The sequence below is a fragment of the Dama dama genome, chromosome 10 (assembly GCF_033118175.1).
Source record: "Dama dama isolate Ldn47 chromosome 10, ASM3311817v1, whole genome shotgun sequence".
NCBI lineage: Eukaryota > Metazoa > Chordata > Mammalia > Artiodactyla > Cervidae > Dama > Dama dama.
In genome coordinates this window covers 19,714,291-19,737,165 of record NC_083690.1, presented here as the reverse complement: position 1 = coordinate 19,737,165, position 22,875 = coordinate 19,714,291, and the positions used below count along the sequence as shown (strand labels likewise).

Here is a 22,875-nt window from a genome sequence, read left to right as displayed (position 1 = left end):
TTGTTCCAAGCCTATGCATATCTTTTTTTCTAGTCAACTATACAGACTATTCTGTAACCCTCCATGCATTATACAACCTATGATATACTATGAATGCATAATCTCATCTTCACAAGAATCCTGTAAGATGTATACCACTCTTAGGTACCAAGCACAGAGGTGTTAAATAAGGTTCACACAACTAAAAGTAGGAAAGCTGGAATTCAGAGTCAGGTAGTCTGGATCCAGAGGTCTACTGCTGCTGCTTGTAGATCTTTCACTAGATTTTATTTACACACACATAATTTTTAAAGAATAGAATTTCACCAAATAATCCCATATCATCTCCTCCATACATGTTTTTGAGAAACTATCTTGTTACTGTAGAATAATACTCTAGGAGTAGAACTGCTGGGTCCCAGGGTAGGGAGCAATTTACAAAGTTTTTTGGAATGATACATACTGCTTGACAGATTAGTTCATCTCTTCAGTAGGGCAGCTAATATCTCTATCAGTTTTGGAACTGTGTGTGCCTGTGCCCATGTCCTTTCCAACACAGAATGTTGATAATTTGAAAGTTAATTTTTAAAAAAGCAAAGGTTTTTTTTTTTACTGAAATTGAAGCTTCTAAGTTAGGACAGCTGGTATTGGAGGCACCTACTGGTAAAGGGTAACACTGCAGTTACTCTGGAAGGAAGTGTTCCTAAAAATTGAACTGAAAGAGGATTTCCTGGGTTGGTTAAAAGCTAAGAGTCTTCTATTTTCCTCTGTGGACCTGCCAGATTTTCAGTCAGCCTTTTTCTTTCAATTTTATAACAGTCATTCAATAGAAAGTAGTTTGCCTTACAGAAATTGCTTCAGAGATGTTACAACTTTGACAAGACTACATACTGTCTGGGTTGTCTCTTCCTGGTTTCCTTACTTATATACAGGAGTGCTACATGAAATGAGCACCTGCTAGAATACTTGTATATAAACCCACTGACACCAAAGAAAGTACACACTGGTATCCTTCCCTCACTCTAAGATGAGGTTTGAATTTTAGGTATTTATTGAAAATTTGTACATGCCATATAAATGGACTAGACTCAAAGTGAATACAATATTTCCACAAACTGTCTGCTATATAGAGAGGTCTGGCAGCCTGACCACATTTTCTGCCATTGCCCACAAAGGATTAAGAATTGACACCTGGAAAGTGGTGGGCAGACTCACAAACACGTGTTTGGAGTGGTGCTTTCCTCTTCATCTTTTATTCCCATCAGTCCTAGGCCAGAGAGCGATCCATGAGTGCTGTAATGGAGGATGAGTAAAGACAGTTAACTATTCATTCAACCCTGTTGACAAAAAGGAAGGTAAAGGAGAAAGGGGTTTTTTGGTATGTGTATGTGCCATGGGGGTAAGGGCCAGGTAGGTAGACAGCCTTCGGAAAGCTGCCTGCTGAAAACAGTTCAATGGAAAGAATACTGACTAGTCCCTGATGCCCAGAATCAATTCACCGCTCTGCCACTTAACAGATGTGAGGCACATCTCAACTAAGGGTGAATGATCTCAAACTCAGTTTCTTCAACGATAAAGAAATATTAAATATTTAAATTACTATCTCACAGGGCTTTGGGAAGGGCTGTAGACTGTAACAGCTAACATATTAATGTAGATGGAGCACTTACTGCAAGTCAAGCAGTGAACTTTATGTGTCCTCTATGTGTCCTCATTTACTCCTCCCAAACAGCTTATGTACCTTGAGTAGGTACTGCGGTAGATAACAACAGTCTGTCATCAGAATCCTTTTAAACTGCTGTTAGAATGTTGTTTTGCTAAAAATACTTCTGTAGCACCTATCACATGCCAGGCACTGTTTAAAAACTTTATGTTAACTTTTAATTATATTGTGAAATACCTAGCACATTGCTTAGAATTTAGGAGTCACCTGATATTTTAGTTTCCTACGACCTCACAGTGAATACTCATGGAATTGGGTGAGAGGGCTGAAGTGCTCGCCAAGGCAGAGGAGGCAGAAATGAGCAAAGACAAACACACAATCTGCCTCCACCTGATGTCTGAACTTAAGCTAACAAGCCACAGGCCTGTTGGGTATGGAGAACTGGAGTTCTGAGTGCTGGAGAGTGGCTCTGGAATTAGAGACAATCATAATTCAAATACAGTAGAGAATCCGCCTGCAGTGCAGGAGACCTGAGTTCAATCCCTGGGTCGGGAAGATTCCCTGGAGAACGGAATGGCAACCCACTCCAGTAATCTTACTTGGAGAATTCCATAGACAGAGGAGCCTGGTGGGCTACAGTTCATGGGGTCACAAAGAGTCAGACATGAGTGAGTGAGTAACAGTTCACACTTCATAATTCAAGTATTAATTGTGCACTTACTAGCTATGTGACCTTAGGCAAGTTGCGTAACTTGATGAGCCTTTCCCTCATCTTATTAAAATGAAGATTCAATAACCTTAACCAAAACTGCATATAAAACACTTAGCATTACTTGACATTTATTAAGGGTTTGATGAATTACAGCAATTACTAAGAGCTGAGTCAAGCTCCCAGCATGAGGGAAAACTTTCTATTCTCCTTGTTACTCCTCCCTGAGCCACTTTTACTGTTTCCCGAATGTTATCTGTTGGCATCATGGAGACACTGCAGAGAAGAGGCCAAAAGAAGTTAGTCACACAGCAGGCTTATAGCTTGGGGAAATAACATGCTTCTGCTGCTGGCTACAGATCATTATGACTACAGAAATGAGAGTGTAACTTTTGAAACAAAGGACTAAGGACTAAATCAGGTTTTGTTACTACAGGATTTGCTGTTTCCAGTTTTCTTCTAACTTGTCAAACATGCCTTTGGGACCTTTGCCTCAGTCAGAACTTAAGCCTTTTTGCTTCTTGACCCAATGTTGCCACCTCTAAGCCCTCATCCCCAGAGAACATCCCAACCACTTCTAGAAGAAGAAAGCTTTGACCCTCTCTTGGCTTGGTTTACCTACATGATGGGGAACTACAAGCTAGGTATTCTACTCAGTACATGAAGACTTGCCTATTTTACCTCAGCCTCCATAGCACTGGCTCAGAAGTTTTGTCCAGGCAAGTTCAAGTTTGCCCCCTTTAGAGACCACACTGTTAACAAAAAAGCTTTTTTTATCTTCTTTGGCAATTTTGGGTCACTTTTTAACGTCTTACTATTAAGTCTATCTATAAGCCTGTTTAAAGTGTATCAGTCCAGGTTTGTTTTGTTTTTTTTTTTTTTTAGCTGTGAAAAAGTAAAAGTAAAAGTGAAGTCACTCAGTCGTGTCCGACTCTTTGCGACCCCATGCACTGTAGCCTACCAGGCTCCTCCATCCATGGGATTCTCCAGGCAAGAGTATTGGAGTGGGGTGTCATTTCCTTCTCCAGGGGATTTTCCTGACCCAGGGATTGAACCTGGGTCTCTCGCATTGGAGGCAGATGCTTTAACCTCTGAGCCACCAGGGAAGAACTTTTTTTTGCTGTAAACACCTAGTAATTATTTCTGTTTCTCAGAGATAGTAATTCTCATAAGCTCCCCAGCAGGTACCCTGTTTCACTAGTAGCCCTAATACATGTTATAAGAATTTTATGACAGGAAATTAACTTCTGATCCAGAATTCAAGGCCTGAGGCATTCATGTTTCACCATCTGGAACCCTGGGCCTATGAAATAATCCTAGAATGTCAGAATTTTAAGGGACTCATTAGAAATAATACAATCCAGTGAGTTTTAAACTGCTTATTTCAAAAGAGCCACTGCCTTCTTTCCCTCCTCCCCCAATACACATATTCATTCATATACCTACTCACCCATTTCAGAACTGCTCACAGCTTTATGCCTCAGTAAAGATTTAACATCAAAATTTTTCTCTTTAATAAAGGATTTTATAGTTTAAAGAACTGATCCCTGGTGGCTTAGTGGTAAAGAATCTGCTTGGAATGCAGGAGACCCGGGTTTGCTCCCCGGGCCAGGAAGATCCCCTTGAGAAGGGAATGGCAACCCACTCCAGTATTCTTGCCTGGGAAATTCCATGGAGCCTGGTGGGCTACAGTCCATGGGGTTGCAAAGAGTCAGACATGACTGAGCTATTAACACTTTCACTTTCATAGTTTAAAGTATTTGAAAATTACTGATTTATTCTAAATCCCTCATCTTACCAAAGGGAAACAGATCCATAATGGGAAGGTGGCTTGGCCACTACTTGTCGGAAAAGTTAAGTGGTACAGCTGGGACTAGACCCAGAGTCCTGCTCCACTATTCCTCAGGCTTAGAATCAACAAAACAGGCCCTATCTCTTAAAAGTTAACAGAACTGGTAAAGGGGCAAAGGGTAGGGAAGACAGGAACACATTCCTTATATGTGGGAAAGGTAGGCTCTGGTTGCATCTGAGCCTATGCCTTGCCTAGAACTTCTTGACCATTTTTACTCAAGTGCTTCTTGTTCTAGAGAGGCTGCAGGATCTAAGAACTCTGCCTTTAAACCGGGATAAGCCATCTCCTTGTGGGACCACAGAGTGTAGTTATAGAAGAGCAAATACATGTAAAATGGGAATATGATAACCTATCTCTTAGAACTGTGAGAGTTAAAGAGATGATTCATTTCAGTCTTCATTTATGTGCCTGGATATCAACAAAAGGCCTTTCTCCAAGAAAAGCTTAAGTCCAGAGGTCAGAATTATGAAGGAGCAACCCTTCAATTCTTACCTCTTGGTTCCTGGCAGCAAGATCAGGCAGAGGGTGCCTGAGCACAGGTTGTGGTAGAGCTTTCCTATCTTCCGGCCCCAGTGCCAGGCAGCTATCTTTGGGTGGTCCACCTTCAGCATCTAGGATCAAAGCCAGATATAGACACTCAGCCAGGGTACCCACTGCTCACTTTTGGACAGATGGCAACATTCCTCCTCAGGATCCCAGGAAAGCCTCTGTTCAAATCCTCAGTGTGAAGCCAGAATCTATACTGTAGAGTTCCCAGTCCATCCCAGCATCCCCAGGCTTTCAAGTCAGTTTAGGACAGCTGCTGTCCATTCTTCCAGATGGATATTCCAGGACCCTGAGTTAGGGGAACCAAATCACTAAGGAGAGCTCTAGCCTGGCCTCTTCTATTAAGTATATTTGTAACCTGGGCAAGTCATTCACTAGCTCTCATCTCTATTTCTCATCTGCTAAATGTGGGACATGAGACTAGGGCAGGGTTCCCAAACTTAAGCCACTCACCTCCTATCTTCACCCTTCTGTTGGATATTCCCTAATGGTTTTCTTTAAAATGAATCAGTTTCTTCCTTAGCTTCATCTAAGTAATACTAGGGATCCCTAGTGGCTCAGATGGTAGAGTCTGCCTGCAATGCAGGAGACACAGGTTCCATCCCTGGGTCAGGAAGATCCCCTAGAGAAGGAAATGGCAACCCACTCCAGTATTCTTGCCTGGAAAATCCCATGGATACAGGAGCCTGGCAGGCTGGCTACGTACCATTGGTCGCAAAGAGTTGACTGAGGACATGACTGAGGGACTTCACTTTCACTTTTAAAATAATACTATCCATGAAATCATAGGTTCAATATGGTGGTTGTTACCTTAAATAAATGTTAGGGGGAAAAGTTCATAACTTAAAAAAAAGTGAAAAAAGAGGTCCACCTATGACCACCAAAAATCATCTTGGTGTATACACTACAGGAAACCTTAGATCACTTAAGACTTGTCCAGCTCTCCAACTTCCTGTATCAACCCCTCAAAATGCCTTGGAGAGCCACCTAGAAAACTTGATTTTAGCAAGCTTGGAGGAGACAAAGTATGAGATATCTTGGAGAAAGAAAGGTGTGTCCAGGGCTGGAAGAAGCTGGAGAGTGAAGACTAGTGACAGGACTCTCATGACTAATTTCCGTAAACGTCAGAAGGCCAACACCAAGACGAAGCAAACTGAAGTATCTAGCTACCTTTTCCCCTCAAGCCCCAAGATACATTAACTCACTCACCTGCAAGGCCTCCTGCTCCAAAGGGGGAGGTATGACACGAACCCCTGGTAGCCTTGATTCACGAGGTAAGCCCCTGAGCCAGGAATGGAGGTGCCTGGGGGTTAGGGCATGCCTGCCTTTCAGCTTCCAGTCCTTGCCCGTGAGAATGCTGAGGGCTCTCTGGGCACTGCTAAATGTTTTGAATCCTGAAAACAAGAATACTCTGTTCTGTTATTAAGGACCAAAAAAAAACACCAAAAACAAAACTGATCACCAAGTTGAAGCTCACCCAAAGCCAAGGAAGAAGGACAAAATCAGGAGATGCTGACCTGATCCAGCCCAGGAGAGCCTATTTGGTGACCACTTCCTTTCTCTGACCTCATGTTATTACCATCTGTAATCTCCTTCCCCAAGGCTATATTTGGTGGCATAGACTTACTCAAGAAACAATATCTTTTCTGCTTTCCACTTTTAAGATCTTTAGGCAAGATCACAGCTTCCAGGCCCAGGAAGAGGCTAGACTGTTGGAACAGGTGTTCTTTGAAGGTTTCACTCACTCCAGACAGGTATATAGTACCTCGGTTCTCAGAATCTTGTTCCAGCTCATTCACAAGGGTGTCACAATCAAGGGTGAGTTCTGTCACAGGCCTCTGCACCTAACCAAGGAAACATGGCATTAGTGCTAAGTCACTACTTCAATCCCCAGGCCTGTTACATACTAGCAAGTAACTTAATTTTTCAGTTTCCTTATCTATATACAGAGGCTAATGATAACTGCCCCAAAGGACTATGGTAGAAACTTACATAATAGATAAATAAATACAAAATGTAAATATTTTTGTGTAAATAATACTCTCTTCCCTTTCCTTCTCACTCCACCACCTGCAATGGAAATCAGTTCTCTGCCTTCTACACCAATGAAATTCTGTTTAATTACATAAGAAACATCAAAATACCATTGATTCCCCTGAAAGCTAAAGGGCAACCATAAAACAAACAAACCATTTGGATCTAAGTAGTGATAAAGAGTACAAGGAAGATGCCAATGCAGCCCAGGTTGATTTTGACAAAAATGAAAGTTATCATGTGCCCGGTCACCACTATAAGAATACCAGGCTTGGATGAAGACTTTCCATAACAACGTCTCATGTTTAAGCTTCTGAAGGGTGCTTGTCTAAGCTGTTATGTCTTACAGCACTGTAAATATAAGGTTGAGTAAATACGGATATGGAAAATACAGGGTTGAGTGAAGGGTACTACTTTATGCTTTCTCTTTCTTGACCTTACCTTGATGCAGGAACCCTCTACCAGGATGTCATCCAAAGACTCTATGGCCAGCTGGGCAGCTTCCAGGACTTCATATTGTATACAGAGATGTGGCTGCAGGAACACCAAGATTTTCTTACTTTGGCTTTGCAAGCTCAAACTGCCAGAGAAGGGGCTGGGAATAGAGTCCCCCTAAACGACAGTGGCCAAGTCACCAGAATGGATGTCCCCGCTGTGCTGGGCTAGACAGTGATCACAAACTGTCATTTTAAGTAGAATCACCACATGCAGGACCTGGTTTCTCAGAAAATAACCTAAATTTGTCACTTAAAATTGAAGCCCTTCTCTCTCTGGGTGCTATGGGGTAAGTAACAAAATTATTTACTGCCCAAATTGCTTTTCATATTATTTATTATTAATCACTAAAGTTATCACTGTAAGTCACAGGCAGAAATTCCCATTTGTCTTATTAGCTTAGTATTTTAAATAAGCAGCTTTCCCACAAACTTCTGGAGGTTAAGTTCTTCCACTGGATTTGTATCTTCAAATTTACTTCTTTTCCATTTGATTAACCAGAATAGCTAAGTCAATGTGATAGTCTGAGCCAAAACATCATCATAGAGATTAAAGTGCTCCCATAGAAAAGCTTCATTTTATTGAATTTGACAATGATTTCTTGAATATGACACCAAAGACACAGGCAACAAAATAAAAAAAGGAGAGAGAGAACTTAATCAAAATTAAAATGTGCCTCAAGGAAGAACTATCAACAATGTCAAAAGCCAACAGAAAGAATGGGAGAAAATATTTGCAAATCACATATCTACTGAAGGAGTCAAAATATATAGGGGACTTCCCTGGTGGTCCAGTGGCTAAGACTCCATGCTCCCAATGCAGGAGAGCTGGGTTTGATCCCTGGTCAGGGAACTAGATCCCATATGCTGCAACTAAAAAGTCTGCATGTCCCAAGAAAGCTCAAACTGCAAGTAAAACCTGGCACAGCCAAATAAATAAGCATTTAAAAAATAAAATATATAGGGAACTACTAAGACTCAACAACAAAAACATCAAACAACCCAATTAAAAAGTAGGCAAAGGACTTGGAGAGGCATTTCTCCAAAGATATACAAATGGCCAATAAACATGGAGATACTCAACATCACCAATCATTAGGGAGATGGAAGTCACACCCATTAGGATGGATCAAAACAAAAAATGCCCCCCAATCCAAAAACAACAAAAATAACCAAGTGTTGGGGAATTCCCTTGTGGTCTAGTGGTTAGGATTCTGTGCTTCCAGTGCTGGGGGCACAAGTTCAATCCCTGGTCAGGGAACTAAGATCCCACAAGGGGTTCCCACCCCTCCACCCCCCAAAAAAACAAACACCAAGTGTCAGCTGGAATATTGAGAAGCTGAAACCCTTGGCACTGCAGTGCAAACGTGAAATGGTGCATCTGCTATAGAAAACAGTATGGCAGTTCCTCAAAAAATGAAACAGAATTATCATTTAACCCAGAATTTCTGTTTTAGTGTATATACCCAAAAGAACTCAAAACAGGGACTTAGATACTTTTATATCCATGCTCATTTCATAGTAGCACTATTCAGAATGGCTAAAAGGTGGAAACAATTCAAATATTCATCAATGGATGAATGGATAAACAAAACGTGGTATAATCATAATGGAATGTAATTCAGCCTTGAAAAGAACTCTGATATATACTACATCATGGGTGAACCCTAAAAATATTATGCTAAGTGAAACAAGCCAGACACAAAAGGACAAATATTGTAGGATTCCACTTACATGATAACATAGAGTAGTCAAATTTATAAGATAGGATATATGATAGTATTTAACAGGACTGGGGGAAAGGGGACTGGGGAGTTACTATTTAATGGGTACAGAGTTTCAGTATGAGATGATGAAGAAGTTCTGGAGACAATGTACTTAAATAACACTGGACTATATTTAAAAATGGTTAAAAAGGCAAATTGTATGTGTATTATGCATAAAGAAAGAAAAAAAAGACAAGACATAGCAGTGAGTTACAGTTCCTTTCCATCCCTCAGTCTATCTTCTCAGGGTTGATCTTTTTATTTCTATTTTTAGGTGCAAGAAAGAACATTTTAAACATAAAATAAAATATAAACATAAAATATTTGTGGAAAGAACATTTTAAACACCTAGGATTCTGTACTTAGATCACTATGGATACTTTAATTTTTGCTTCATTTTAATAGTTACTAAACTTAATAGTTATTATAATGTTATATTGAGTAGCTATTACATGTAATAGTTTATTGCACCAGATAACAGTTGCCTGTGTCAAAATTATAAGGTACTAAAAATTTATAGTGAACATTCTTCCCCTAACCTGTTTCCAATCACCTAGGTCCTCTCTCCCTGGAAGCCCTCATTGTTACCAGTTATTGTATATCATTCTACAGATATTCTAAGTTTTTATTTTCAATTCTTTTCATGACTTTCTGTCTTTAGGTACTGTGCTTATAATGTTATTATTGCTTCATATAACAACTTTAGTCTTTATTCAACTTCTTCTATGACCATGAAGATGGAGGCTTGCTCATTACGTCCTTCTAAAAAAGTAGGAGTTTTAAAAACCATGTATAATATTATTTCTTAAAAAGTAAAAGTAATTAAACTATCAGGTTTTTTCCCCAACGGTTCAGTAGTAAAGAATCTGCCTGCAATGCAGGAGATACAAGAGATGTGGATTTGATCCCTGAGTCGGGAATATCCCCTGAAGGAGGGCAGGGCAACCCATTCCAGTATTCCTGAGTGGAGAATCCCATGGACTGAGGAGCCTGGTGGGCTACAGTCCATATGGTCACGGAGAGTCAGACACAACTGGAGTGACTGAACATGCACTCACACATGCAACAAACTAATAAACAAACCTTAACTCCAAGAGATTAGAGAGCTAATAGCAACAAAAAAAGAGGTTGTGTTCCTCCAGTATCTTAACCCAGTTATGAGCATACTTTCGATTTTAAGCCCTACAGACTTCCAACACATGGAAGCTGCTGCTCTTTTTGAAAGGGCATTTTATCATTTAAAGCTGAGGTACATTAAGGTACATAAGGTACCTTAAACCAGTAGATACAATTTTTGCCTGGCCTACATGATAGTTAAGAAAACTGGAGGCAATATGAGTATTGGCAGATTTCTTGATTCTCAAAAAAATCAGATCTTGTCAGAACTGGGCACACATTCTTGTGGGTCAACACTGTTCCCATGAAACAGAGCATGTCTCACATTCCAGTTGGTGACAATCAAGCTCAAATCACTAATATCTGAATGACCCTAAAAGGCATCTGAATTTACCATAATAGATTAGAAGGTCAAAAATCTAAGTTTTCTTGTCTCATTACCTGATGTGTTTCAAGAACAAAAGTCATTGACCGGACTGGACCAAAACTCTTAAAGAGCCTCTTCAGAGCCCTGAGGTTACAATTTTTGTTAAATGGCCCAGCGTAGACAGTTGACATCTCTGTCCACTTGATCTTTATCTACAAGAAAAACAACAGAATACAGTGAGGAGATGGATGTGGAAAGAGAATCAAGTCAAATCTAAAGAAATCATAAGTTGAAACATGGGACAAATCCTTTCAAGGAATTTCTCAACAAATACCTGTCAAATGTACAAGGATTTGTATACAGGGATTTCATGGGATCATTATTTGGAATAGCAAAAATTTATCAAATCCAAATGCTGAAAATAATAGGTATGTCCTACAACAGAAAACTATGCAGCACAAAGATTATACAGTGTTATGAACAGATGTATAAGATACAGTGTTAAGTGAAAAAATAAAGTTGCAAAATAGAATATATAGTCTGATTTCCATCATAAAAATGTAAATGGCAATTTACCTATAGAAAAAATTTAGATAAATATATAGTAAACTTAATATAAGTATGTATTACTTTCCTTAATTGGAGGAGATTATAATGTCATTAAATAAATCATCTAGTAGAACCCATTCACTTACCCTTTTTTTCATCTCTTCAGTGAGGTTGGGTGAAAAGGGTTCAAAAGAGAACTGCACGATGCTGAAGGGAAACAGGGGGATTTCCACTCTAGCCTGCTCAAGAACCTGTAGAAAACAGCACACACAGCCTGGATGAGGCAGGAATCTAGTAGTCTATTGTGGCTTATGGAGGTGAGCCACAGTAATATAAACAATGGTTGTCTTTTTACCCATATTAAAAAGCAATATGAGACTGACTTCAAGATCTAGGGGGAAAATGGTGATAACCACACATCCTTGTAAAAAACCATCTAATCAGTAAAAAGAACAGAATCACATATGACCCAGATCTTTAGCATTACTAAGAAGCAGACTATTACAACCTTCAAATTACCTCTAAGTAAAGAAACAAGTTAAATTCCAACAGAGCTACCATCACCCCACACTGTTGCAAGCCTTTGAATAAAGAGGGAGAAGAGGTACAAGAGACTTTGAGGGGCAGGGAACCAAGGGGCACATAAGGCTTGGGTGAAACAAACAAAATCAGTCCCAGAAAAAAGTACAACTAAATGCCAAAACAATGAACACAGGTCACAACTTTGAAGGTTCAACCCCTTGACTACAAGGAAGAGACTTGACAGCCTCAGAGAAGCAGTGTTTCTGGGAAATAATCAGATATATAGAGAAGAGGCAATACCCTACTGGAGCCACTGCAGTGAAGGAAAAAAAAGAAAGAAAGGAATCAGGACAGAAATTAAGGAAAAAAGAGAAATAAAAGATAGGAAAAGATAAATACCAATCCCTCCCAAGAGCATTATAAACTTACTCTTCCTAGCACATCTTTCTCAAAAAATCATCAACACTTTAAAAAAAGAAAAAAGAGAACATGACATCAGCAAGATAAGAGTACAAGGAAGCTTTAGGCCCTCAGTTTCCCACACATGCCACTTTAATACTATGTAGGCCAAAATATCTTTGCAAGAATGTAAGAGACCAGTGGAGAACTACAGCACCCAGACACAACAACAAGGGATCCCAGCAAAAGGAAAAGGAAAATATGCAGTTTTGTATACCAATCTATGCCTGCACTATCTGACCTAGAAGAGCTCAACATGGAGGAAACTTCCCATACTGGGGATCTTCCCTCTGGTCAGAAGCAAGAGTGGACCATGCATTCAATGTCATGGTTAGACTGAGCATTGCCTGAGAGACTAGTTTCTGTCTCATTTGACTCAAAGCACTGATAGGACTGGCAGCCTTGTTTGGAAGCCACTGAAAACAGATGCAATCACAGCTTAATAATGAACTTGTAATCACTGCACATTAGAGCTGCAGTTCCAAAGGCAGATGTCAGGAGGAGCAACAGATTACAAGTTCTGAAAGGAAACAGGGACAAGCTGCTCAGCGAGTATGAGACAACTAAAAGCATCTGTACAAGCTCAGTGACAACACATCCTCAAAATAGGTTTGAGAGGCCCTGCAACCTCACGCTGAGCTGACCAGGGAAAGCTTTCCTTTCCACAATGCCAGACTCTAACAATGGGAGAGGTACCTTACCTAGAGAAATACAGAATGAACTAAAAAGAGAACAAAGACAGACAACTAGTGAAATCAGGAACAAAATGAGAATTTCATTAAAGAGACAGCAACTATATAAAAAAGAACTAAATAAACTCTGGAGCTGAAAAATACATTAAGTGAACTGTAAAATTCACTAAAGGGTTTCAACATCAGATTTGATCAGGCAAACTTGAAAATATATCTTTGAAATCATTAAGTTAGAGCAAAAAGAATAAAGAAAAGCAAATAGAGTCTAAGAGGCTATGGAACATCATCTAGAGGACTAATATACAAAAATACAGGCATCCCAGAAGAACAGAAATAGGGATACAGAGCTTATCTGAAGAAATAATGGCTGAAAAACCCCCATATCTGAGCAAAGGAAAGAACATACAAATTCAATAAACTGAAAGGACTCCAAGCAGGATAAATCCAAAGAGACCAACACAAAGATACATTACAATCATTACAATCAAATTTGTTAAAAGACAAAATTAAAGAGAGAATCTTGAGAGCAGCAAGAGAAAAGCAATTCATCACATACAAAGAAGCTTTCATAAGATTATCAGTGGATTTCTTTACAGAAACCTTGCAAATCAGAAGAGAGTGAAAAATTCAAAGCGCTAAAAAACAAACAAACCCCATCAACCAAGAAAACTATATCCAGCAAAACTATGCTTAAAAAATGAAGGTTAAAAAAAAACAAACAAAAAACACTTGAGGAAGTTTATCATCTCTAGGCTTGCTCTTATGAGAAATGCTAAAGGTGGGGGGGGGGGGTCCCTAAGATGAAATGATACTAGACAACAACATGAAAGTATTCTAATTAAGGTAAATACATGAACACACACACACACATAATACACTGTACTGATGTAATTTTGATGCATAAATTCACTTTTAATTATCCAGAACTTAAATTGACAAAAACATGGAAAAAATAACTACATGCCTATGTTAATTGTTGTTCTGATATGGAACAACAGACTGGTTCCAAATTGGGAAAGGAGTACATCAAGGCTATATACTGTCCCCCTGTTTATTTACTTACATACAGAGTACATCATGCAAAATGCCAGGGTAGATGAAGCTCAAGGTAGAATCAAGATTGCCAGGAGAAATATCAATAACCTAAGATAGCAGATGGCATGACCCTTATGGCAGGAAGCGAAGAGGAACCAAAGAGCTTCTTGATGAAAGTGAAAGAGGAGAGTGAAAAATTTTATGGCAAATAAATGGGGAACAATGGAAACAGTGACAGACTTTATTTTCTTCAACTCCAAAATAACTGCAGATGGTGACTGCAGCCATGAAATTAAAAGACTCTTGCTCCTTGGAAGAAAAGCTATGACAAACCTAGACAGCACATTAAAAAGCAGAGACATTATTTTTCCAAAAAGGTCCATCTAGTCAAAGCTATGATTTTTCCAGTGGTCATGTACAGATGTGAGAGTTGGACCATAAAGAAAGCTGAGCACTGAAGAATTGATGCTTTTGAACTGTGGTGTTGGAGAAGACTCTTGAGAGTCCCTTGGACTGCAAGAGATTCAACCAGTCCATCCTAAAGGAAATCAGTCCTGAATATTCATTGGGAGGACTGGAGCTGAAGCTCCAATACTCTGGCCACCTTATGAGAAGAGCTGACTCATTGGAAAAGACCTGGATGCTGGGAAAGGATGAAGGCAGGAAAAGGGGACGACAGAGGATGAGATGGTTGGATGGCATCACCAATTCAATGGACATGAGTTTGAGCAAGCTCCGAGAGATGGTGATGGATAGGGATGCCTGGTATGGTACAGTGCATGTGGTTGCAAGGAGTCGCACATGACTGAGCCACTGAACAACAACTAGGTTTGATACAGCTTTCCTGACAAGAAGCAACTGCCGTCTAATTTCATGGCTACAGTCACCATCCGCAGTGATTTTAGAGACTAAGGAGAGGAAATCTGTCACTGCTTCCACCTTTTCCTCTTCTATTTGCCATGAAATGATGGGACCACATGCCATGGTCTTAAGTTTTTTAATACTGAGTTTTAAGCCGGCTTCTTCACTCTCCTCTTCATCCTCATCAAGAGGCTCTTTAGTTCCTCTTCACTTTCTCCCATTCGAGTTGTATCATCCACATAACTGAGATCGTTAATATGTATATAATATATAAAAATGCAATTTATGATATCAGTAACATAAAGTTGAGTGGTGTGGAGCTTATAGGAGTAGAATTTTTGTATCAGTTTAATTTTTGTTATCAGTTTAAAATACAATGTTTTAACTTTAAGGTAACTGCAATGATGACTACAAAGAAAATATCTACAGAACATACTCAAAAGGAAATAAGAAGGGTATCAAAGTCTGTTTCTACACACCCACACATACATACAATCAATGAAACTCAAAGGAAGACAGCAGAAAAGACAAGAGGGACAAAAGCTGTAAAAGATACAGAAAACAACAAAATGGAAATAATCCTTCCAACCCAATGATTACTTTAGACAGCAAAATGTTATTAGCAAACTGAATTCAACAACACATTGAAAGCATTAGACACCATGACCCAGTGAAATTTATTCCTGGAATGCAAGGATGTTTCAGTGTATGAAAACAATTCCATGTAATATATCACATTAACAGAATGAAAAACAAAACCATATGCTCATTCAACTGCAGAATAAGCATTTGACAAGATTCAACACTAGTTCATAAACACAATAAAAAACTAAAAATAGGAGGAAACTTCCCCAACACAATAAAGGCCTTATATGAAAAGCCCACAGATAACATCATACTCAAAGGTGAAAGACTAAAAACTTTTTCTCTAAGATCAGGAACAAGGATGCCTGCTCCTGCCACCTCCATTCAACATAGTATTGAGAGTCCTAACCAGAGTAATAAAATATCCTCTGAGGAGGATACCTACTAATATTTAAATTTCATATATAAAAAAAAGTTCAAATTGTCCAGAAATGAAATGCCCATTTCGGCTTCATAGTAGTTATTCTGCATAAATGTATAGACATCAATAGGGTTTCCCAGAAGCTGCAGTGGTAATGAATCTGACTGCCAGAGCAGGAGGCGCAAGAGATGTGAATTCAATCCCTGGGTCCGGAAGATCCCCTGGAGTAGGAAATTGGAACCCACTCCAGTATTCTTGCCTGGAAAATTCCACAGACAGAGGAGCCTGGTGGGCTAGAGTCCAACGGGTCACTAAGAGTCAGACACAACTGAGCATACTGAAATAAAACAGGTCCACATGAAATTAATGAATGAATGAACAAATAAATAAGGTAATGGGAGGACTCTTGCTCATAGAATGCTGAGTAACAACTAGTAAATATGGAGGAAGTATATAGAGTTGGAAACTCATCCTTGTACAACAATCACAGTAAAATTGGTTCAGCTAAGAATCATCAGTTTTTGCTAAATATAAGAGCAGGAGGGGATTTTGATGAAAAGCAGGGTATCTGCTTTACTTAAAGTATATCCTCACATAGTACTTATTTGAAGTAAGGGAAAAAAGCAGTAACTCTCTAACAGAGAAAGCAGACAACATCTTGTTAAGATCATCAAAATAAAAACAAGAGAGGGACAGATGGACAAATATGCCTCTTGATGTGGTACCCAGAGAAGGACATATTACTTATGTATGATCTGGCTAAAAAATATAGTCTGCATAACCTGAATCTAATTATAAGGAAATGCAAAATGAAATTACCAATGTCACGATAGGCAGAAATTCAAAGGCCAAAGCCACAGGCCTGCTGGAATCCGGAAAAAGACACTGGCAGCTGACAGTTCTGCTCCTATTGGGTAATTAAGACTAAAAGTGCTCCATACAAAATTTGAGACAGAAGCAAGACTGGCTAATGGTACACAAGGTTGCTGATGAAAAACAGCTTGATACTGGTATAGGTTACGAAGGGTTACATTACCCTCTACTCTGAATACAACCTTCAGAGACACAGTGGGTCACTCACCTCTTTATTTGAAAGGCACTTAATAGTTTGACAGTTTGGGGAAGAAGAAAGTGCACTGGCATCTGCCTCCCGGGTCAAGAAAAGGAGCTTCTGGCCCACTGAGTCCAGGCATTCTAAAACACTGTAAAGAAGGAGGTTAAGGTAGGAATAACAGTTTTCCCTAACCCAAGAGTTACTTCTTTATACTTCTACTATCTAACATGGTAGCAGTTAGCAACATGTGGTTATTTTAATTAAAATTAAATAAAATGAAAATTCAGTCCCTTAATTGCAGTAGTCACATGTACTATAAGGTTCACATATGTGGATAGCATAGATACAGAACATGTCCACCATTACAGACATTTTATTTGTCATTGCTGCTCTCAATTTAGGGAGAGGAAGAATAAACAAAAATATATTCAAAGCTCTTTATCAAAGTTTAGGCTAGATTCTAAGGATCTGATATATTTACTATGCTGCAGAGACAAACCCCTTCTGAATCTGTTTTTTGTTTGTATTTTCCCCAATCTGGGCAAGACAGCAGGCTATAGCCGACTCCTTTAATCAAAATACTCACTAGTCTATATCTCCTCTCATGCTACTTAGTTCAATGTATTTCAATCTCACTTTTTGTATAAAATGAGTTATTTTAAGACAAGTCAATATATTCAGAAAATTAGAAAAACACGCTATTCAGGGAAGTAGATGGTAGTTTTCCCTCCATAGTTTTTGTAATGGAAGAATGTTACTCATATTATTGGTAAACATTTCTCAATAGACTCAAAAGGAGAAAAGAAATTGCCAGGTTTTGTTGTTAAATAAGCAATCAGATACTCCATTTATCTTTGTAAATATTTAGAACTGAAAAATATTACCTTGTGTTTAGCTGCTGAACTAATTCTGCTGTATTTCTTGGCTCTTGGCTTTCCTGGTGACTAGATAGTGCCTCCAGATTTAGTTCTGCAATCTTAAAGGAAAATAAAGTGGTAAAAATCATTTAATATCTTAGAAAGTATTTGATGGCAAATAGATGGGGAAACAGTGGAAACAGTGGCAGACTTTATTTTTTTGGGCTCCAAAATCACTGCAGATAGTGATTGAGAAAAGCTGTGACCAACCTAGACAGCATATTAAAAAGCAGAGACATTACTTTGCCAACAAAGGTCCATCTGGTCAAGCTGAGCGCTGAAGAATTGATGCTTTTCAACTGTGGTGTTGGAGAAACCTCTTGGAGAGTCCCTTGGAATACAAGGAGATCCAACCAGTCCATTCTAAAGGAAACCAGTCCTGAATATTCATTGGAAGGACTGATGTTGAAGCTGAAACTTCAATACTTTGACCACCTGATGTGAAGAACTGACATATTTCAAAAGATTGAAGGCAGGGAAAGATTGAAGGCAGGAGGAGAAGGGGATGACAGAGGATGAAATGGTTGGATGGCATCACCGACTCAATGGACATAAGTTTGAGTAAACTCCAGGAGTTGGTGATGGACAGGGAGGCCTGGCGTGTTGCAGTCCATGGGGTCGCAAAGAGTCGGACATGACTGAGTGACTGAACTGAACTGAAAGTATCTGAGGCTAAAAAACAAAACAAACAAAATGCTCAAACCTGAAAAACCTACTCAAGTGGTGTTCTTTGCTTCTGTAGACAGTGAACTTTGCTGATGCCACAGTCCTAGACTGGGTTCAGTACTTACCAGATCGCTTCTGGCTGCTTAGCCAAGAATGGCAATCTGTTACCAGCTGCCGATGTGACATGAATATGGGAAAGGATCAAGCAGGGCTAAGTGAAAAGCAGTGACAATTCATTCATTCCAAAGTCACTTAAAACTTACTTCTCTGTAAACATGCAACCTTTTGAAATTATAAAAGAATGGTTTTCATGGCAATATAAAGAAAAAAGACTTTATTATATTAATACAAAATTATTAAAAATATTCTAGTTTATTCTCTTTGTATAAAGTGAGAGCCCTTTGGGAGTTTTCGTGTATAGAAATACAAGTTTTCTTAGTCAGAATCATTTTAGATTTGCAGAAAAATTATAAAGAGAGTATAGAGTTCGCAAACATATTCAACTGCCATTTTCAACTATTATTAATATCTTAGATTAGTATTATATATTTGACACAGTTATTGATGTTATTTTTTTTTAATTTTTATTTGAGTATAGTTGATTTACAATGTTGTGTTAGTTTCTACATATACCAAAGTGAATCAGTTACACATATACACTCTTTTATAAATTCTTTTCCAGTGTGTTATTAACTAAAGGCCATGCTTAATTCAGATTTCCTTAGATTTTACTCAAGTGATATGCAGTTCTTCCTAGAAATCAAGTGGCAACTGCTGTTGAAACAGTGCTACCCCAAGAGAGCAAAAATCTATGTAGATATTTATAATTATCACAATTATTAACATCAGTTACAGTGACTTAAAAGTAGCATGCAGGATCTTTAGTTCCCTAACCAGGGATAAAACCCATGCCCCCTGCAATGGAAGCACAGAGTCTTAACCACTGGAATTCTATCAGCTATAATGATTAATACCACTTTATGGTGCTTAATAAATTCATGGCACTGTGCTAAGAGCATTATACTATACAATATCTCATTTACCCTCACCAATATCCCAGAGAAGTGTGTTCCCATTTTACAGATCTAGAAACTAAAGACTAGAAGCTAAAGTTCTTCAGAGAAATTGCCTTAGATATCACATATCATTTCACCTATAACATATATCACTTCATCTATAACACATATCATTTCATCTATTGAAAAACAGGTTAAGTCTAACTTCAGAGACATTTAACCACTATATTTATGCTAATGATACACATCTTAATATCAAATATATGTTCACCTTGAATTACTCTCCCATTTTTGTAAAGAAATAGGATATGGTGGTTTGTGACACTGTTCTAGTCTCATAATTTTAAAGAAAGCAAAGATACTAACCTTCTTTGGGCCATACTTGAGGAAATACCGAGCCAATTCAAGGGTTGTTCTAGCATCTTCTGTGGCATCATGACCAAGCCTATCTGGACACTGTATATCCTTCCTGGAAAGTCAAGGTAAAACTGAGGTACCTGGGAGCATTCTTTTTTTTTTTTTTTAAATTCTGTGGCTGTGAGGTGCAGCATGTGGGATTCCTCAACCAGGGATTGAACCCACACCCCCTACATTGCAAGCATGGAGTTTTAACCACTGGAAGGCCAGGAAAGTCCTGAGAGCATCTTTAATAACAGATTCTTTCAACTGCCCCAAAGTTCTAGCTACATGTAAAATTTTAGCATCCCAGTAATTAGATTTGAATCACAACAATCAAGATTCGTTTATTCCTTAGTGCCAAGATCTGAGAGGTACTGAGAATACAGAATGATCAGGAATGGCTTTGTCTACAGTAAGCACATCATCAATGGCTATTTAATAAAAAGTCTCTGGTTCACTCCCTAGTCAATCCCTTGTCTCATTTCTTAGATGTAGCTGTGGTTTTAAAGTTATCTTCCAGAAATTTTCTATTTGTATACAAGTGTCTAATATACAGGCTTCCCAGGTGGGGTTAGTGGTAAAGAACCCTCCTGACAATGCAGGCAGAGTTAACTGACATAGGTTCAAACCCTGGGTTGGGAAGATCCCCTGGAAAAGGGTATGGCAACTCACTTCAGTATTCTTGCCAGGAGAATGCCATGGATAGAGGACCCAGGTAGGCTATGGTCCACAGGGTCACAAAGAGTTGGACACAACTGAAGCAACTTTGCATGCATGCATGCATATCCATTATATACTTAAAAATTTTCTATTTTTTTTTTTAATTTTTTGACTGCACTGTGTGGCATATGGGTCTTAGTTCCCTGACCAAGGATAGTGCCTGTGCCCCCTCCACTGGAAGCACTGAAACGCCAGAGAAGTCTCATTATTTTTAATTTTTTTTAAATTTTTTAAAATACATATACTACTGTCTATAGATATATCTAAATCTAATCTACATCATATCAATATCTCAAAATCTTTGAATCTTCTTCTGAATCTCCATTTTATGGAGAATAATAAATTGGAGAATAATCCCCAGGTTTTTTCTCAGTAACATCTTAGACGTCCCCTTATTGCACATTTCATGGGTGGAGCCACCATCTGCAGTGATTTTAGAGCGCAAAAAAATAAAGTCTGTCACTGTTTCCACTGTTTCCCCATCTATTTGCCATGAAGTGATGGGACCAGATGCCAAGATCTTAGTTTTCTGAATGTTGAGCTTTAAGCCTACTTTTTCACTCTCCTCTTTCATCAAGAGGCTCTCTAGTTCTTCTTCACTTTCCGTCATCAGTGTGGTGTCATCTGCACGTCTGAGGTTATTGATATTTCTCCCAGCAATCTTGTTTCCAGCTTGTGCTTCATCCAGTCCCACATTTCACATGATGTACTGTGCATATAAGTTAAATAAGCAGGGTGACAATATACAGCCTTGATGTACTCCTTTCCCGATTTGGAATCAGTCTGTTGTTCCATGTCCAGTTCTAACTGTTGCTTCTTGACCTGCATATATATTTCTTAGGAGGCAGGTCAGATGGTCTGGTATTCCCATCTCTTTTAGAATTTTCCACAGTTTATTGTGATCCACACAGTCAAATGCTTTGGAATAGTCAATAAAGCAGAAGTAGATGTTTTTCTGGAACTCATTTACTTTTTTGACAATCTGGTGGATGTTGGCAGTTTGATCTTTGGTTCCTCTGCCTTTTCTAAAACCAGCTTGAACGTCTGGAAGTTCACGGTTCGTGTACTGTTGAAGCCTGCCTTGGAGAATTTTGAGCATTACTTTGCTAGTGTGTGAGATGAGTACAATTGCGCGGTAGCAATCTTTTGCATTGCCTTTCTTTGGGATTGGAATGAAAACTGACCTTTTCTAGTCCTGTGGCCACTGCTGAGTTTTCCAAATTTGCTGGCATATTGAGTGCAGCACTTTCACAGCATCATCTTTTAGGATTTGAAATAGCTCAACTGGGATTCCATCACCTCCACTAGCTTTGTTTGTAGTGATGCTTCCTAAGGCCCACTTGACTTCGCATTCCAGAATGTCTGGCTCTAGGTGAGTGATCACACCATCGTGATTATCTGGGTCATGAAGATCTTCTTTGTATAGTTCTTCAGTGCATTCTTGCCACCTCTTCTTAACATCTTCTGCTTCTGTTAGGTCCATACCATTTCTGTCCTTTATTGTGCCCATCTTTGCATGAAATTTTCCCCTGGTATCTCTAATTTTCTTGAAGAGATCTCTAGTCTTTCTCATTCTATTGTTTTCCTCTATTTCTTTGCATTAATCACTGAGGAAGGCTTTCTTATCTCTCCTGGCTATTCTTTGGAACTCTGCATTCAGATGGGTATATCTTTCCTTTTCTCCTTTGCCTTTCACTTCTCTTCTTTTCATAGCTATTTATAAGGCCTCCTCAGACAACCATTCTGCCTTTTTTCATTTCTTTTTCTTGGGGATGCTTTTGATCACTGCCTCCTATATAATGTCAAGAACCTCTGGCCACAGTTCTTCAGGCACTCTGTCAGATCTAATCCCTTGAATCTATTTGTCACTTCCACTGTATAATCGTAAGGGATTTGATTTAGGTCATACCTAAATGGTCTAGTGGTTTTCCCTACTTTCTTCAATTGAAGTCTGAATTTTGCAGTAAGGAGTTCATGATCTGAGCCACAGTCAGCTGCCAGTCTTGTTTTTGCTGACTGTATAGTTTCTCCTTCTTTGCTGCAAAGAATATAATCAATCTGATTTCAGTATTGACCAATTGGTGATGTCCATGCACAGAGTCTTCTCTTGAGTTGTCGGAAGAGGGTGTTTGCTATGACCAGTGCATTCTCTTGGCAAAACTCTATCAGCCTTTGCCCTGCTTCATTCTGTATCCCAAGGCCAAATTTGCCTTTACTCCAGGTATTTCTTGACTTCCTACTTTTGCATTCCAGTCCCCTCTAATGAAAAGGACATCTTTTTTGGGTGTTAGTTCTAGAAGGTCTTATAGGTCTTCACAGAACCATTCAACTTCAGCTTCTTCAGCATTACTGGTCAGGGCTAGACTTGGGATTAATTACTGTGATATTGAATGGTTTGCCTTGGAAATGAACTGAGATCATTCTGTCATTTTTGAAATTGCATCCAAGTACTG

General features: G+C 39.0%; 1 protein-coding gene across 3 annotated transcripts in view; it reads right to left on the bottom strand.

The window, feature by feature from the left end:
* Positions 1-1,012: 1,012 nt before the first annotated feature.
* Positions 1,013-22,875, bottom strand: part of REXO5 (RNA exonuclease 5) — a 54,025-nt gene continuing 32,162 nt past the window's right edge. For all 3 annotated transcript variants that reach the window (XM_061152969.1, XM_061152968.1, XM_061152970.1), the window contains 10 exons: positions 19,670-19,772; positions 17,589-17,680; positions 16,732-16,852; positions 11,222-11,326; positions 10,601-10,738; positions 7,225-7,317; positions 6,377-6,593; positions 5,959-6,143; positions 4,696-4,814; positions 1,013-1,272 (listed from right to left, as the gene is read on the bottom strand). In XM_061152969.1, coding sequence (XP_061008952.1) covers positions 1,191-1,272; positions 4,696-4,814; positions 5,959-6,143; positions 6,377-6,593; positions 7,225-7,317; positions 10,601-10,738; positions 11,222-11,326; positions 16,732-16,852; positions 17,589-17,680; positions 19,670-19,772 — 1,255 coding nt within the window. In that variant the 3' untranslated portion in view covers positions 1,013-1,190. The remainder of the gene's footprint in view (positions 1,273-4,695; positions 4,815-5,958; positions 6,144-6,376; positions 6,594-7,224; positions 7,318-10,600; positions 10,739-11,221; positions 11,327-16,731; positions 16,853-17,588; positions 17,681-19,669; positions 19,773-22,875) is intronic.